The sequence below is a fragment of the Rhipicephalus microplus genome, chromosome X (assembly GCF_043290135.1).
Source record: "Rhipicephalus microplus isolate Deutch F79 chromosome X, USDA_Rmic, whole genome shotgun sequence".
NCBI lineage: Eukaryota > Metazoa > Arthropoda > Arachnida > Ixodida > Ixodidae > Rhipicephalus > Rhipicephalus microplus.
In genome coordinates, this window is record NC_134710.1 from 429,106,652 (window position 1) to 429,125,046 (window position 18,395).

The 18,395-nt window shown below is 43.8% G+C and overlaps 2 protein-coding genes across 2 annotated transcripts in view; one reads left to right on the forward strand and one right to left on the reverse strand.

The window, feature by feature from the left end:
• The window catches only part of LOC119160925 (bone morphogenetic protein 2), a 450,804-nt gene that overhangs the window by 403,033 nt on the left and 29,376 nt on the right, over positions 1-18,395 (forward strand). The gene's annotated exons all lie outside the window — the stretch shown is intronic.
• Positions 3,846-18,395, reverse strand: part of LOC142777057 (uncharacterized) — a 28,377-nt gene continuing 13,827 nt past the window's right edge. The window contains exons 4-5 of the mRNA XM_075881355.1: positions 4,323-4,403; positions 3,846-4,239 (exon numbers count right to left, since the gene is read on the reverse strand). Coding sequence (XP_075737470.1) covers positions 3,895-4,239; positions 4,323-4,403 — 426 coding nt within the window. The 3' untranslated portion in view covers positions 3,846-3,894. The remainder of the gene's footprint in view (positions 4,240-4,322; positions 4,404-18,395) is intronic.

Below are 18,395 nucleotides of genomic sequence, written 5' to 3' on the forward strand. Positions count from 1 at the left end.
AAAGGCGACGTAAAAATAAATAAATAAAAATCAAATAAATGAAAAGCCCCCCCCCCCCCCCCCCCCGTTGTTGTCTTTGGCTAAGGTACATGGCTGCTGACCCGCAGGTCGCGGGATCGAATCCCGGCTGCGGCAGCTGCATTTTTGATGGAGGCGAAAATGCTGAGGCCCGTGTGCTCAGATTTGGGCGATGATATTATTATATGTGGGGTTTAACGTCCCAAAGCCCCCATATGATAATATGAGGCACCGTAGTGAAGGGATCCAGAAATTTGGACCACCTGGGGTTTTTTTTACGTGCACCCAAATCTGAGCACACGGGCCTACAGCATTTTCGGTTCCATCGAAAATGCAGCCGCTGCGGCCGGGAATTGATCCCGTGACCTGCGGGTCAGCAGCCGAGTACCTTAGCCACTAAACCACCATGGCGGGGCATCTAATTTGGTTGCACGTAGAAGAACCCCAGGTGGTTGAAATTTCCGGAGCCCCCCAGTACGGCGTCTCTCAAAATAGTTTGGTGGCTTTTGAACGTTAAGCCCCACATATGAACTCATAAGTGAAAAAAGAAAGCAGTGTATAAAAGCTTAAGCTGACGAATATTTTTTAACACACGTGTTCGCACTTTTTTGTAGTGACGTCATGAATCGACCGCGTGGTGCCTTAGCGTTACAGAAAGACTACAGTTGAACGAAACGCGGTTGATTGCAGGCTCACCGGGCACAACTATTCCGTTGAGAGAGAAGTCGTACACGCCGAGTGTCCCTCACCGCACTCTACACTGCGCAGTCGCATTTTCCCCGGGACATCCGTCACGTGAATCCTTCCGGCAATAGATGTTTCCCTGTTGCGCTCATCACTCACTGTGTGGTGGCCAAATATAGTTTCCGTCTCTACTTTCCAAGACATGAAAACACTGAAGACTGCAGGGTGGCGCGAGTGCATTGCGTTCAAAGTTAGCGTCGCTTATTGCACCACTAAAAAAAAACGAATACCGAAGTCGCACTTTGTGTCGCAGACTTGCGCTCCCAAAGAGCTTGTCCATTAGCATCCCGTTCTTATCCGGCAAAGTCAGCACTGGTGACCATCGAGCGTGTTTCCTCGCTGGTATGAAGTGCTTCCGCTCGCAAATTGCGCCGGAAATGGCCACCGCGACCGCTTTCGGTCTTGCGCGTATGAGTGGCCCGCGTCCGGCATGTGTATTCTCGGCCGCTGACGGCCATCGGTCTCGCCGCTCACAAGCGGTAAGTTCTGGACAGTTTCAGCGCGCCAAATGAGGCGGTGTTCCGCTGCGCAGTCATTCTAGAACCCATCAGGTTTCGCCATCAAACCTCATGAGGTCTTTCTTTCTTCTTTTCCGCGACGTCGGGTGGAGATTAGCTGACAAATTTTAAAAGCGGCAACCTGTTTCAGCTTTGTTTTTATTGTTCTCTGAGATTGACTGTGTGACAGGCTTCTGATGATTTTTGGCAGATTGTATTGAAGCCACTGGCGTTAAGCCAAGACAAATAATTGTCTTTGAAGTTATCTTGCTCATGTTGTGTTAAGCTCCGTGACTGCTGGAAAACTAGTACCGCTTCCACGTAACCAATGTCTTCGGTTGAGCTAACGATCGGGAATGCCCGTGGAAGAAAGCCAGGATTGTGCACTCATAAAAAAAGTTAGTGCTATTTACAAACTTGGAGGTATACAGTAAAGTGCTGTGAAAACAATCGCTACCTAAGTAGTAACTGCAGCTAGTATACTACAGACATTTACTACTTCTGGTATGCTTTTGAGGGAGTAAATGTCTGTGGTGTATACTACCTGCAGTTACTACATAGTGAATGTGATGACAGAACTTTACTACCTCAAAATTTTGTAAGTGGCACTACCGTTTTTTAGTAGTGTGTAGTTTCTTCGCGTGACGCATGCGTAAAGCAGGAATGGCAAGTTGTTTACGGTTAGTATAGTAGGCGTTTACGAAAGAGTCATTGGGAGCAAAGGACGAGAGTCAAGTTCAAGGAGAAGGTGATAGTTAGGCAGTTTTATTTTTGAGTAATGCGACTAATGCTGAGGTTCAAAAGGAGAGATGTCGTTGCACTTACGGTATGCGCGTCAAGAATCAAGATGCAGGTCAATAATTGGTGTGTTCCGATACTAACCGTAGATGGCCAAATAGGCAGCTGAATAAACGGCGGCCATCTCAAGTCCCATTCCTATTTTCACGTAGCCGGCATAGTAGACAGCTCCGAGAAGACCGCATTGTGGACAGATACGATGCAGGCTTCATTGCTGTCTAAACAAGACGGCAGCTCAGCGAATCGCTCAGATAGATCAAATCTCGCCGGAATGGTCGTCTGCACACAAGCAGGTGCTTTCCAAGACGCTCATGAGTAACGTTTATTTGATTTCGTTTTAAACACGAAATAGGTCGGAAAATGCTTCTGTTACGTTTGTTTATTATAGCTTTTTTTTTTCGACGCAAGGTGGTGCATTGTCGCGTAAAAGCTGTCCAGAAGAGTTCCCATTCTCGGACAGCATGGGCTCGGTGCTGTCTTCTAAGCAGTCTGCGTAGACTGTCTGCGTGCTGTCTAAGAATCGGAACACAGCCAATGTAGGTCATGATACTAATGAAAAGTACAGTTTTTTCTTGTACGAGACTAATGATTTAATATATATAGGGATGTCATCGTCGCTGTTGAGTACCACCGACTCTGTGTGAACTACTGTTAACACAACTGACAAGTCAACACCATTCTCTTCGTACTCCTCGCTTTATTTTCTTGGTAGTGAATGATGTAGTAGTTTACACTGTTGCTTTAATACTTTTTTTTTGTGAATACATTAACGATGCATTCATGTTGCGTATCAAGAAGATCAATATGACCAAATGTCATAAGTAACTCGCTAAAAGCTTTCGCAGCATTAGTCTCCCAAGTAGCGAGAAACGAAAGCCAGTATGCGTGCTGCTTTTTTTCATTAGCACCAGCGCTCACTATCGTGTTTTGAAATCAATATGTAACTACCAAGTGAACTAACTACTATTTGTTTCATTCAATCTCAAACTAAAGCTGCTCTCGACTTTAGAGGAAGCCGTGGATTGAATAATTTGGATGACGCTAAGGCCGATGCTATATCAAAAGTCTAGGTGTGGTTCACTTTGAATCCTACTGCCAGCAAACCAATAACCATGTCATTTTAAATTAGTGTTCACGCTTTTAGTCTTGAAGATGGCTAAGTTTCTGTGCTTCTAGTCACACAAATTAAAATAATGTAGCAATAAGAAAAAAAGTGCGGTAGGGCTCGTTTCGGTAGAAAAACCCATTCTGGGGGAAAAACGGCCCCTGGAAATGGCTAGCCGGAGAGGCAGTCGCAACCCAATGTCGAGGTCTCTCCTGATGTGTCCCGCGCACCACTGTCCGTAAATAGCGCTTATATAGACAAACTAAAGCTTGCCACAGATTGTGCAGCCAGCCAGAAGAGACAGCTATGACCGGCCGAAGCAGAGCCCAAGCAAGCGAGGACTCCTTCGCCCCCCCTCCACATGTGTCCAGCCTATACGTACTGCTTTCTCGTTTTCTCAAGCCACCTCCCTCTTCACTTCTTACCATTTGCCCGGCACTTCCCCAATCTTTATACTACCCTCGCTCCCTCGCTCCTTCCGTTCGCGTTCCTTAACGGCTAAAAGATGACCACGTCCGGTGCACAGACCGTTTGTGAACGGAGAGGGAGAGAGTACTTCCATACAGTGCGGTTTTGGGGAGACCAAAGAAAAACAAAGATGCGGATAGTAAAGGAAGGGCTAGATATTGCTTCCTCGTAGCTTCTTCTGCCGCCGGTTCATTTTTTCTCGCCTTCTATATCTTTTTTTTGTATTTATGTCGTACTCAGCCCGACATTTTTGTCCGGCGTCTCTTAAACCCTCCCTGCGCCTCTGCGGAGAAGGATGGCCGTCTTCTCAGTTGGCCTTCGCTCGGCTTTCCGTTGATCAGTGGTCGGTCGTGGCTTCTGCGGTTTGTTGCGTCTTTCGATGCTCGTTTTCTGTGTCACTATTTTGCGTGGTTGCGAAAGGAGCGGTTTGCCGCTCGGTAGTGTCAGGAAGAAACCTCGCGCGCTCTCTTTCTTGCTCTCTATCCCATCCGCAGTGGATCTCCGACCGCCACTGATGTACGAGACGCCACGGACAGGAGAACGAAAGAAGGACGTAGAGTCGCGGCCGGGTGGCCTTTTATCCTCCGTCTTTTCCCTTCTCTCAAAATGCTGCGCGAGGCAAGAAAGGTGCACGAACGTATTTAGGGCAGAATGGGAGGAAGGTCGGGTCGCAAAACGAACATCTTCCATACCTGCCTGCCGCACTTGTCCTCGTACTGATTCACTTTTGTTCTTGTTGTCCTTGTTGTCGTCAGTGATCTCAGTATATAGACCTGTGTAAAAGGGAGTAAGAAAAAAAATGCTTGAAAAGAACTTTTGTACATTTTTTCTTCGTTCTTCATATATACTGCCAGGACCTATGTGCGAGCTCCGGTGCTCTGGTGTGGTCATCGGTTAGAATATTGTATAGAAACTTCGGGGTTGTTTAAGCTAGACACATCTGAAGACCGTCGAGACGAAGAAGCGTGGGAGCAATTCCGCACAGGCAAGTCGACACGATGATTTCGGGGAGCACTCATTGGGGGTTCATTTATCTAATACTACCTATATTTACACAATGCACTAAGTCACAAAGACAAGACATAGAAAATGATGGCATACCCCTAAACTTGCATGTCTGGTTTCTGTTAGTGAGATGCGCAGTCGACCCTAAGTCCGCTCACACCAAAAAGGGCCCGAGTCGCCGCTTGAATAGTGTTTTCCAGCATCTACGGGCGCGTGGCAAGCCGAGGATCACCAGTCCCAACACGAGTTTTCATGGTCGCTTGAAGTCTGCCTCGCAACAAAACTGTAGCGGCTTTTTGAAACGGGCACATTCTCTAAAACGGCCTTGACGCGCAAACAAGTGTTCAAATGTCGCTCCCCGATTGCCCCGGAGAACGCAAGTGGCGGTTTGCTCGTTTGCGGTGGTGGTGGTAGTGGTGAGAAGAGGAGAAAGGCACCTAATTTTTGCAGCCCGGTCAGAAAGGCGCGGTGCCTGGTTTGGTGCGAAGCGCAATGTAACCGACTAGATGCAGCTAGCCTTTTCTGTCCAGACTCTCATTCTTCGTCGAGGCGCTCTCCTGGAGACAAGTCGTTAAATAACGCCTCGAACGAGAGCATCTGGCAAAGAACGAACTCCAGCTGTAGCTGAAAAAGAAAAAAAGCTTTCCGCGAGACATTGCATTCGCGACAATATCATTCACAGGCACGTTTGGGCTCGCCTGAGGGTCAACAGGGGATGCAAGAGTGCGGGGGAAAACGTTGGCATCGGTCTGCATCACCAGAGCATGGCTTATTTCTTACCATTTACAGCAGTTTTACACACACAAAAAATGATGGTGGTGACCGCGCATCTGCCCTGTCCAAGAAAGCAAAACGCATGGGTATATCTTGAGCAGCGTGTTATGGTGCAGCGTGTGTTATGCTCACTGAGCTTTCAACTTCGACTTGTTGGTGTCCATTGAACGTTGTGCGCAGAAGGCTCAGGCATCACCAATGAAGAAAGACTCAAGGTTAGTCTGTATGTTCATTCCTTACGCCTGAGGGCGTATCTGACGCACGAGATTTGCCGATTTCCCTTCATTCGGTCACTCCATCATATGTGGGTTTAGCGGTAATGAAGCACCTGACAGATTTGTCCGGAGTGCTTTGGTATTTAGGCCAACAAAGAAGACTTCATGATACCATCATCATCTTTCAAGAGAAGCAATCCGCAGGTATTTCCACCCTTTGTAGTTGACACCTCACCAGTCATGCCTGACAAAAGGGCTAAGAGGAAAGGCTTTTTTGTTACATGGCATTCGGACCGTGTCAGCACGTACACTTGCATAGCTGCACAAGCACAGACTCTCTGCGACGTCATTTTGCCCAGCTTCCAAAACCTGTGGGAATATAGAACACTATTTGCCTAACTGTCGTGAATTTATGACAGCTGGTCAATGTTTATTTGGAGATCTAGAACGTTTAGGCTCGCCATACGACAGTGTAAGTGATGTTGTTCCGTGTGGTCACTGGACGTTCGTAAAGGAGGTTTCACGACTATTCTCGCAAATTCTGACCGTTACACACCCCGCATGTGAACTGGTCATGAGTAACACTTACGTTGGGGTGTGATGTGGTGACAGGGGAAGGGGGGGGGGGGGGGTCAGGCACAACACTGTATGCGGAATGGATCACAGACCACCGGCTTGAGCATGGTAGGGTCGTACTGTGCGCAACCCTCTGGTAGCATGCCCGTGCTTTGCTTTAAAACGAACATTAGTTCCACATACTGAAAGAAAGAGTAAACCGGGTGTGTAAATCGCCTGCAAAGTTCGCAAGGACAAATTCGCCGGAACATACATAATCTTTATCCTAATCCATAAGTGCCGTGTCATGGAGCCGAATACGAACGATAGCTGTGCTAGCATATTAGTGCTCCTCCCAAGACAAGTATCCCCTTGGCCTTGTACTCGCAATGGTCATCTAGTGGCTGAGGTTCCGCACTGCTAAGCACTAGGATGCGGATTTAATTTCTGGCCACGGCAGCCGCATTTCAATACGGGGGACATGCCGGAGCATCCCTGTAAATACTTAGATTTCGGTGCACGTTAAAGGGTCCTTGACACGGTGAGCTAACAATTTCCTGTTTCCAGCAAAAAATAGAAGTACAGTGTCTATTGCGGTCTTAAATACACGAAAAATTGTATGGGAAAATATTCCAGTCTGAAATGCGCCCTGTAAGTCCCTAGCTCTAAAACCCGCCCACTGCCGGTGCCCATGCCCCATTTTGCCTTGGCGTGCGTGAAGTCATGTGGGGCATGAAATAGAGTCGTCGTGTGCCATGAAATCATCACCTGATCTAAATAATTTCTTTGTGAATGTCGTACCCAACAACTGTGATATAGCTCAATTGCACGCGCAGCTTACTGCAGAATGAGACCGGTTACTGGATTGCAGACCCTCGCCGAGCAAGGAGCTTGTCATGTCATTGCATGCGAGTGCGTCAGGGTTGCCTGACTTTCTGGTCGCTTGCATGTTTCTAAAAAAATAGGCTATTATAAATTAGGTGCTTCACGAAATGTGCCAAAATTTCGTGAGCTTGTTTGCTAACGCACAAGGGTTAACCTGCACAACACAGATTATCAGGAAAAACTGGGTGTCTTGGCCCTTTAAAATATCGAGTGGTCAAAATTCACATCTACTTCGCACTATGGTCATATTCGGGTTCTAGCGCGTAAAAATAGCAGATTACTCGCCTCTTTGCTACACAAGTCGTTTTTATACATGTTTTTGACTTCAGAAATTTTCGTACAAGATCCGTGAATTAGAGCGCTTAGTCTGTATGCAAAAAATAGAGGAAAGCTATAGGCTTGTTGGTAAGATATCAAATATCACTAATACCGATGTTAGGCACATCATTTTTTAGTTGTCCAGCCGATCAAAAGTTCGCTTACGAACGAAAATCTCTGCGAATAATGATGCCATAAAGCCTCTCAATCTACCTTCAATATACTTATGGAAGCTGTATAAAATCCACGAAAAAACACTTTTCGGCAGTTGGTTCTTTATTGATGAAACAAAGTTAAATACCTACCCCCTTTATGGAACATTCTCCCGACCCGTTTTCGACCGATGGCGCCTCCATCATACCACGCAATGTCAGAATCGTGCGCAAACCAAGCGTCCCTGTTTCTAAGATAATCCACGGCACACATCTTTACTATAATGGAAACATTGGTGTGATCGACGCATGTCCCGTCGCTCGTAGTCGCTATTTCGATTTTCGGGCAACGTTCGATGATGATGATGATAATGAACGTACATTGATCTATTCGTTTTGCTACTATTTCTGGCTCACGCAGCGATAATAACAAATGCACCAGCCGAGCCACCAATTCCTGGTCCTCTTTGAAATAAAAAAATAGCAATCGCATGAAATCAACCTTATCGTAAATGCATGGGAAGCAGGAGAAGTTCGGGCTTCTTTTACAATCTCAAACGTGGAGAATGGTTGGGAGGACACGTACATGTCATAAATGACCTGTGGTCTGACGGATTGTAGTCGAAGCCGTGCATGCAAGTTGCAATGATGAAGGCATCGTACGGGACGAGGGGGCTTTGATTTATCGTACTTTGAGGAGTTCCGCTATTACCCAAACTACGTTGAATGATGAGTATCACGGCATCGTTCGCGCACGCATTTAGTTAACCTCATTCTCCAATTTGCTAAAGTGTTTCACAACTGCTGTCGACGTGTTTCCCGACGCGACACCTCCCACGGGCTTTTAAAGATGTTATTTAACATGTGATCCTGAAATGGCCAGGACAATGGGAGGCGTGCTTCTTTTCACTGCTCAAAAGTGTTGTCGTCCTGTGTCGCTGTGCCTCGCGTAACGTGAAATATGTAGCTTATACCAGTGGTCTCAAACTAACTTTAGTCAGTGGGGTGCAGCGACGCAATTTAGTCCCGCAAAGACTGGTACAAAGAAAGTAAAAGTGGAGGGTATTGGGGTAGGGTAGCTTGTACATATTGTCAGTAAATGTCACAATTCGTGAGAAAAAGTTTTCCATATCTCTTTTATAGCTTATTTTTTAAGGAGAATAGGCCCCAGGGTACCAACAACACGTCGATATCGATCGCCAAAACGACTACGATCTAGAGGCCCATTATGATGTATAGTTTTGGTTTCACGGTTACGTTTTAATACATGGTAACCACATTGGGTGGTTACGAAAACAGTGCCTACGACCAGTGTGTCCTAGGAAGCTCACAAACGTACTTATTGAAAAAAAGAGGGGGCTGAAGACAGTCATGTACTAGCCGCGGGCCGCAAGCGGGAGGTTTGGGGGCTGCCTGTCTGAGACTCCTGGCCTATAATAACCCACCTATAACAGCTATACTGTTTCAGTGCAGCGATGGGTACGAATTTCATTTTCCTTTCCATCCTGTTTTATATATAATCACGAGGTCGTAACGGAGAAGGCGTATTACGCGCAACACCAGCTGGAGCAGATGAAAACTTTATTGAGCTAACTTGGTCCGTTGTAAAATGAATACGTGCTGTTAACTGATACAGACGATCACAGTTGTCGGCCGTCTGCAATATGATCATCGGTGGAATGCCTCGCCTTTTGTACATCAGTGACCGAACCTTCCAACGTTATCTCTCCTTCCTGTTTTTTTTTATTTATTCAACTAAAAAGTAAATAGTGGAGTTGTCACTATCGCGTAGCGACGGCTATCCCTTTCTACTTGGTTGTTAGCATATAAAAATTGGGAAAGAAAAGTATTATATATACATATACGCAGCCCACTGTAAGGTAACTTAAAAAATTGTCGTTCGAACAGAGCTTACAAAAAAAAAAAAGCCGCTTGTGCTCACGTAAGCTCTCGATTACATGGGACTATTTGCGTCCTGCTCGTAATTTTAGCGAAACAACCTTAAGCAGTCGCGAAGCTTCTCGTACAGTGTGGCTGTACCTGGGTTGGCCGTTGTTAACAGTTGTTTTTGTATACTTTATAGAAAAAATTTGAATACACCAAAGTAAAGAAGTAATGGTGCGTAGCAATATTTTGTCTACTAACAATCGCTTGCTATTGCTACTTGTAAGGCTGCGTATATTCGATCATTGATTTTAGCACGTCTATAGATAAAGAGAGAGAGAGAGAGAGAAAAGAAGCAAAACGGGGAGTGTAGGGAGGGTTAACCGACGAGCCTCAGGTTCGTAGGCATGTACCGGGTTCTGCCTTGGGGAAGGGACCATATAACCTGGCGGCAATAAAGGCCGCGTTTTTTGCCCACCTTTGTCAAGCAAGACGCCTTGGCTGACTACAGTGAACACAAAAAATAATTTCGGACAAATGTTTCGTGGACATCGGTACTCGGCCCGGTTATTCACCTAGGACAGATGGGTGCTCTGCTGAAAAAAAGCAATGAACGATTTGAAATAGAGGGCGCAAAGAAGGCGACGGGCGAAAAGGGACACACACACACACACACATGGCGGCTCCTGTGTGCGTGTCTTCCTTTCCGTTCGTCGTGTCCTTTGCGCCTCCTATTTCAAAGCATGCAATGCCAGTATGCCCAATTGTTCATTCTCCCAATGAGCGAGCAACTGCACAATATCGAAAGCAAGTACGGTGCTTACAATGCTCGCTAGGGGCCGATGAAGCTTACAGTGAAGTGTACGTACGCTGGTGCAAACACTGCGGAGAAGCGCTCGACGACTAACAGCGGCCTTGCGGCACGATATACGGGTCTGGTCATTGGCGCTCTACTGCTTTTGCTTTATGTAGGGGTTCCCTAGTGTTATCGTTGGATCCGTCGCAGAAACGAGAGGACTACAGTGCGCATAAAGGAGTGAAATAAGGTAAGGGGAATGAAGCAGGAGTGCCGAATGACGAAGGATTGTATTTATAGACCACCGAGGGCGTTGCGTCGCGGTGACGTCGTTGGTTTATGACTGATCGATCGCAATGGACTGTAGCTTACGCACCCCTAGGCGTCTGGCCATGAGCCTTAGTAAGATCACGTCTTGTTCATCGATCGCGAAAGAAGGGGCCTTGTGTAGTTGCCACCGACCTAAACACGCCCGCTTGCTGGGTATAGCGTTCGATAACTCCTTGCACTGCATCCAAAGGTGTAAGACCGCCTCGTGTTACGTTCTTTCCCTAAAGAATATTTACACCGTGTGTAACTTCACTGGATCAAAAACTCTACTCCTACCGGCATGTGAAAACGGTGACTTGACTGTAAAGTTCTGGTTTGTGGAGGTGAAAGAGTAAGAATAAATTAATAAGTATGGAAGCGTAAGCAAACGCGGCCCGCGAACACGAATGAAAGGCGTACATTCGAAAGAGCATATTGAAGTTTGGAGTTTGAAGTTTGAAGTTTATTCATCATCATAGTTTTAAACATACATCACTTATCCAGTGGTTGAATGGAAAGGGGTGGTGAAAAGGCAACTGAATGCCTGACAATGCACCGATCCCCGCCCAGACCACAATAATGCACAACACTCAGCATGTGTGTCTAGAGCATAAATACATAGATTCAATACAGTGAAATATACAAAGTGTAGACGTAGAGCGTGGAAAAGATAAGAAATAATTACACATCTATAAATGCACTCTTTACACATAAAAGCCCTTTAAAATCCTATAAAAACAAAAACGTAGTTGTGAACAGTTGTGAGGAAGTGAAAAATTTACAGTGCGTTTCAGCAAAGCTACACGAGTTGCACTTCATTAACACACAAAAAAGACATATCACGTTTGAAGCATGAGTAGATAAGCGTGTATCTTCTTTTTGAAAATTTCTGGGGATGAACTTTCATTCACTATGGTGGTGGCCATGGTATTTGAGTTTAAAAACGAAGGAATAAGGTGCGCTAGCTTTTGTCTACCGTAGTTGGTCCGAGTCCTCTCACTGTACTAGGTGGTTCTTCTAAAGTACATTGGTAGTTTCCGGGAGTAAGCATCATGAAATTTAACTGCGTTTGATTTGATTTGATCGTAAATGACTGTCGCTAGCTTTTTATGAAAGATATTTTCAAATGTTAGGATTCCATGCTTAAGGAAAAGAGGAGCAGAAGGCGTTCGACGCGGAACATTCTCGATTATACGTAGCATTCTTTTTTGCAGTCGGTGAATCCCAATTTTATTTGTTTTTGTTGTCGAGCCCCAGATTAACAGGCAGTATTGTATGCGGGAATAAACTAAAGCGTAGTAAAGTTGCTTTGTCACCCAAAGGGGTAGAAAGAACCTAATTTTTCCAATCATACCAATGGACCGTGATACCTGGTTACGTAGTTTATCTATGTGACTAGACCAGTTCAACGTATCGTCAAAAATGACGCCTAAGAACTTTTTAGTCTGAACTCGCTCAATCGAAACTCCTCTGAATGACAGCTGCGTATTACGAAGAATGGAATGGTTTCGAGGGTGAAAAATAATGTACTTTGTTTTCTTGGTATTTAGTTCTAACTGATTTATTTTCAACCATAGAGACATATTGTTAAGCCAAAGGTTAGCTTGTTTTTCTATACTAGAGATATCCTGACCGGAAAAAAATACATTAGTGTCGTCTGCGTATAATATAATATCTGCTGTTAGAGGTACGTTTACGATATCGTTTATATATAATAGAAATAGAAGTGGCCCAAGTATGGAGCCCTGTGGGACGCCATAATTTATCTTGCCCAATTCAGACTTTGAGTGTTTCATATCAGTATATTGGAACCGGTTACTAAGGTAACTTCTTAATAAATTAAGGGAGACGAGCCCCTTATTCCGTATTCGGTAATCTTTTGTAGAAGAATTTCATGCTTAATAGAATCAAACGCTTTCTTAAAGTCAAGAAATATTCCGATTGTGAGGCGTTTTTTTTTTTCAAAATTATGGATTATTTTATCTTTAATAGATAGCAGGGCTTTTTCAGTAAACTTATTCTTCTGAAATCCATACTGATGTTCTGTAATTACTTTTCTTGAGCTACAGAAATTTGCAAATTGTACATATATCACACGTTCTATGATTTTGGAAAATATGGGCAAAACAGAAATGGGCCTGCAATTACCCATGTCATTTTCATCACCACCTTTGTGGATAACAGACACTTTAGCTACTTTTAGTTTGTCAGGGAACGTTCCAGTGTTCAAGATAAGATTGCAGATATGGGAAAAAGGTGCGCTAATATTCTCTGAAACTGCTTTCAAGGGTTCAGCCTTTAAACCGTCAAAGCCAGCAGCAGAATTGTTGTTTAAATTCTTTATCAGCAAGGCTACTTCCGATTCATCTGTGGGAGTTAGGAAAATGGATTCCGGGATGCATGCTGTAATATACGATTTATAAGGCTGGACGGCACCAACTGAAGTATCGGAAGCTCCTGATCTCAAGAAATGGTCGTTGAACATATGGGCAAGTTGAGTACCGGAATAAGATCTGCCCTCTATTTGAACCTCAGAAATGGTCTTCGTATTCTTGTGTTGCAAAAGATCGTTGATAGTGTTCCAAATAGCTTTTTGATCATTGAGTATATTCGCAAACTTATTTTCGTAGTAGCTTATTCGGGCCTTTTTAATATCAGACGCTAATTTATTTCTGACCTGCTTAAACTCCATCAAGTACTTTAGGCGTTTAGATTTTATGAATTCAGTGAATAACTTATCTCTTGCTTTCATCCTTTTTAGAAGTGCAGCATCAATCCATGGTTTTCTTGCCTTCTTGGGTTTTTTGTATGCCACGAAAGCAAAGGCTAGATCGTAAAGCTCTGTTATCTTTGTTATAAATATGTCGTAGGCGCTCACAGGGTCAGCGTTATTGTAAACATTATTCCAGCTCTCTCGTGCGATAACGTTTTGGAAAACCTTGATATTTTCTTGGTTAATATATATATATAGATATATATTGAAATACAACTGTTCAGCTGACGCTTTATTCAAGTCCAATAAATTCTTACAATATATATATATATATATATATATATATATATATATATATATATATATATATATATATATATATATATATATATATATATTGTAATGTAATTGTAATGAAGAGAAAAGAGACAACACCCGATCTTGGGCCTGATGTTCTTATTCTGACTTTGTTCTTCACTTCTTTGCTCTAGCCACCCGCGCGCCGAAGCGCCAGCGTCTTTCTTGGTCATGACAATATATATATATATATATATATATATATAGATGAAATAGATGATCAGAGTTTCTTCCGGCTACCGTAATAAAAGTTATAAACTTCAAGAATAGTGCAGTATAGGAAACAAAACAATAAAATATTTATTTAATCCTAACAGTTTCGGCTGGTGGACCAGCCTTCTTCGGAGGATGTAAGTGAAATGATACAAGTTCCCGTAGCAGAGGGTCACCCTCACAGTTTAAAGACCCTCCAAAAAAGAGATACTTTGCTTGAGAGTCACCGATGATGGCTGTCGTTGAGGGATGGTGGGGGAACTTCCATGTTAACTGTTTCCTTGCAGCACTTGCAGTAGCCATGAGTATAAAATAGATGAAATGGATGATCAGAGTTTCTTCCGGCTACCGTAATAAAAGTTATAAACTTCGAGAATAGTGCAGTATAGGAAACAAAACAATAAAATATTTATTTAATCCTAACTGTTTCGGCTGGTGCACCAGCCTTCTTCGGAGGATGTAAGTGAAATGATACAAGTTCCCGTAGCAGAGGGTCACCCTCACAGTTTAAAGACCCTCCAAAAAAGAGATACTTTGCTTGAGAGTCACCGATGATGGCTGTCGTTGAGGGATGGTGGGGGAACTTCCATGTTAACTGTTTCCTTGCAGCACTTGCAGTAGCCATGAGTACAAAATAGATGAAATGGATGATCAGAGTTTCTTCCGGCTACCGTAATAAAAGTTATAAACTTCGAGAATAGTGCAGTATAGGAAACAAAACAATAAAATATTTATTTAATCCTAACAGTTTCGGCTGGTGCACCAGCCTTCTTCGGAGGATGTAAGTGAAATGATACAAGTTCCCGTAGCAGAGGGTCACCCTCACAGTTTAAAGACCCTCCAAAAAAGAGATACTTTGCTTGAGAGTCACCGATGATGGCTGTCGTTGAGGGATGGTGGGGGAACTTCCATGTTAACTGTTTCCTTGCAGCACTTGCAGTAGCCATGAGTATAAAATAGATGAAATGGATGATCAGAGTTTCTTCCGGCTACCGTAATAAAAGTTATAAACTTCGAGAATAGTGCAGTATAGGAAACAAAACAATAAAATATTTATTTAATCCTAACAGTTTCGGCTGGTGCACCAGCCTTCTTCGGAGGATGTAAGTGAAATGATACAAGTTCCCGTAGCAGAGGGTCACCCTCACAGTTTAAAGACCCTCCAAAAAAGAGATACTTTGCTTGAGAGTCACCGATGATGGCTGTCGTTGAGGGATGGTGGGGAACTTCCATGTTAACTGTTTTCTTGCAGCACTTGCAGTAGCCATGAGTATAAAATAGATGAAATAGATGATCAGAGTTTCTTCCGGCTACCGTAATATATATATATATATATATATATATATATATATATATATATATATATATATATATATATATATATATATATACAGCGAGTGTCTTCTGTGAATCCAGTGATGAATAGAAATGGGCTTGAGCGGACAAACGTGCGAAAACTTTTATTGCTCCTACGTTTCGGCCGGGGTCCGGCCTTCGTCAGGGAAGGCCGGACCCCGGCCGAAACGTAGGAGCAATAAAAGTTTTCGCACGTTTGTCCGCTCAAGCCAATTTCTATATATATATTGAGAAAGAGAGAGAGAGAGTCGCTGTGGTTATTCCGAGCCGGGGGTGCTCTGCGTTACATTTGTCTTTTCTACTTCTTTGTCATCTGTCCATGAGCCGTTCTTTATTGTACGCTCATCGACTCGGGTCCGGACTCAGGCACTTTCCTCTCAGTGTATGTACTCTGTTTTCCTTTTTTGTGTCTGTACCACCATGTGTGTACGTGTACGTGCGAGTGTGTTTTACGTCGTTGAAAAATGTATAGGAGCGAGAGCGACGTTATTCGTGCGAGGAAGGGGGGCAAGGTGGCGGACGTGCCCGCGGCGCCACTGTAAATGACCACTTAAGAACAGATTCCCCAGGGGGCTTTCGATTGATTGGTGGTTCGATACGACCTCATAGTTAAGAAAGAAGGTTGCCCTCACTTGCTCCTCCACTTAGCGTTGTGTTATCACGTTCTCTTTTTTTCGTTTTTCCAATTATTTGTCTATCTCAATTTTCTTTCTTTTCATCTGATATATCGCTGCCGTCCACGAGGCTACAGATGACGGTGCTACAGTGTGACCCGTGGTCGCCAACGCGACAGAGAACGTTTGCGGGCTAGCAGTTTTCTTCCGGAAGTGAGTCGTTAATGGTCTTTGCTTGCTCGAAGGAACGTTCCTTGTCTTCTCGATTGTCAATCGCGTATTTAACTTCTTTCTTTTTGCCCATCGTGGCTGTCTGGGGTTAGTAAAATGCCTCTGCAAAAAAACTAAAAAAAAAAACAAGACAGCACTCTGTGTTCTTTTTTGTTTTCTTTTTACTTACTTGAGTTATTAAAAACCTTATTTTGTTTTCGAGTTACTCGGCGCAAGCTGTAGATATCTCGAATGTGCTGACATTGCGCGGGGCCAGCCGAACATAATTTTTTTATTGAGACAATGATAAAACTTGTTCATTTCATACCGCGTGAATCTTTGGCTCACGTACGAGCGCAGAAGCAATCATTTTGAAAGCAAAATCAAGATTTGCTTCACTCCGTTTCTTTGCTTTTTTAGAATTTTTTAGCTGCAACGTAGCCTTTAAGACTTACTTTTTTGCGATGTTTCAAGAAATATCCCTTTTGGACATTGCTAAACCGAAGCGGGCAATGTTTTACTTCGATCAACTTTAGACAGTGCTACCAAAAACAACTCATGAAGACGCAAAAATATCACAAAAACACTTCGTGATTTTTATAATGTTTCATCACAGTTGCAATGAGGAGTCACACAAGGTGGTATCGGACATTCTTATAAAAGATATACTTAGACCTTGCTCATCATTTTCCAAAGACAAAGTCCTGTTTAACTTCGTGGCGAGCACTTGTGAGGTTCTGAAATAGTCGTCATTGGCGTAATGAAATAGCTGCAATCCTGCTGCTGTTAGTTGTGCACTTTGTCGGGTGTAGAAATCTTCCAGCTGCAGTGCACGCGACAAGCACAAGAGAGCGAGCTCCACGCCTTCTTTATGTACTAGCTGCGGGACGAAAGATAACACTTTAGCCATCGATTCTTGAACAGTCGGTCTTTCCGCATACCTATTCGAGTATTGTCACATATCGCAGAATAATATTGTGCTGTCTACCTGGAATATCGATGGCCTTATTGTAGTTAGGAGAACTGCGGGAGCTTATGCCGCGTCGACTAATGGGCAGCGCCTCTCTCCTGTCTTGGTCTTACAAACAGAGAGCAGATGGTAGGATTCCTAATTACCACTGAAATAGCCAACCAGTGTGACTGATTCGGCAATGAGGACCACATAGCTGTCGTCTAAGGTAATCTAGATAGGAAGTATATAGACTGAAGATAATACAAGTTTGTGTACTGCGTCCATTCATGAAGATTAAAAAATAGAACGGTTCTATGGAGGTGTTTAATTATAATAATAAATGGTGCACACACAGCACCAAGCAGTCATTGGATGCTTCAGTAAAAAGGCGGAAAAACCAGGATAGACCCAGGCAGTTAGTAAATATGACGTGGAATGCATGCATGAATAAAAAACTATAAAAGGAGTGATTTAGATAGAACTGCCGAAAATGAATTTAACCCGTCTATAATATGTAATCAGAAATACCGGAAGCGAAAAAACTGGAAGTGGGTCTGTGTGAGAGGGACAGGTGATATGAAATAATTTTCATACTCTGTGCCGCCCAGGGTGTAGAGACGCCATATAGAAAAGAGCAGTTCTCATGTATATATATGTTTGTAAGCTAAATGATAGCAGTCAACTTGACGAGAGAAACAAGAAATGTTCGTTAAAAAGAAAGACGTCACATTATAAACGGTCGGCGTAAATACGCGTGAATTCGGGCTGTTACCAGCGACCAATTATGAAACTGTATAACTGCAAGTTAAATATTACACGACACTGGTAAACGAACCCGCTACCGCCGCATGCTATGTAGGCTGGATCCGTGATCGGAGGCAAGGTCTTCAGAATTTTTTTCTGCTGCTGTGCACGCCACGGGGTGCCGTGATCGGAGTTTCGACGGACAAACAAGAAAGGAAACAAATATGGCGGGGGAGGCACATGAGTCGCTTCCGATGATGTCCCACAGTGAAGAAAGGAAGGAAAGGAAACAATAAAGTCAGTTATAAAAAAGAAGAAAAAAGTATAGCTTGAAAAAGCTCGAGTGTATGAAAGAAAGGAAGGAAGTCCCGTTTCCCATTAGGCAAGATCGATGACCCGATATCAGTTGAATACACAGGCAGTGCAAGTTTGCTCTGCTCTTTTTTGTCTTCTTTTTTCGACCCCTTCGACTCTTCTCATATCTATGCGTTCTTGTTCGCCGCCTACACCTGACTTTCCCTTTGGCCGCGCAATGAGCACGCTTTCACTAGTCTCAGGAGGATCGCAATTCGGCCAGGTGCCGAAGAAACCGGCCGCTATTCATCTCCGTCGTCTAGGTTTATATATCTGCGTATATAGCGCATAGGAGCCGAAGCTTTATTTTTTCCCACTTTCTTGTCAGCACAACCTTTCTTTTCAGGCCCTTTCATTTT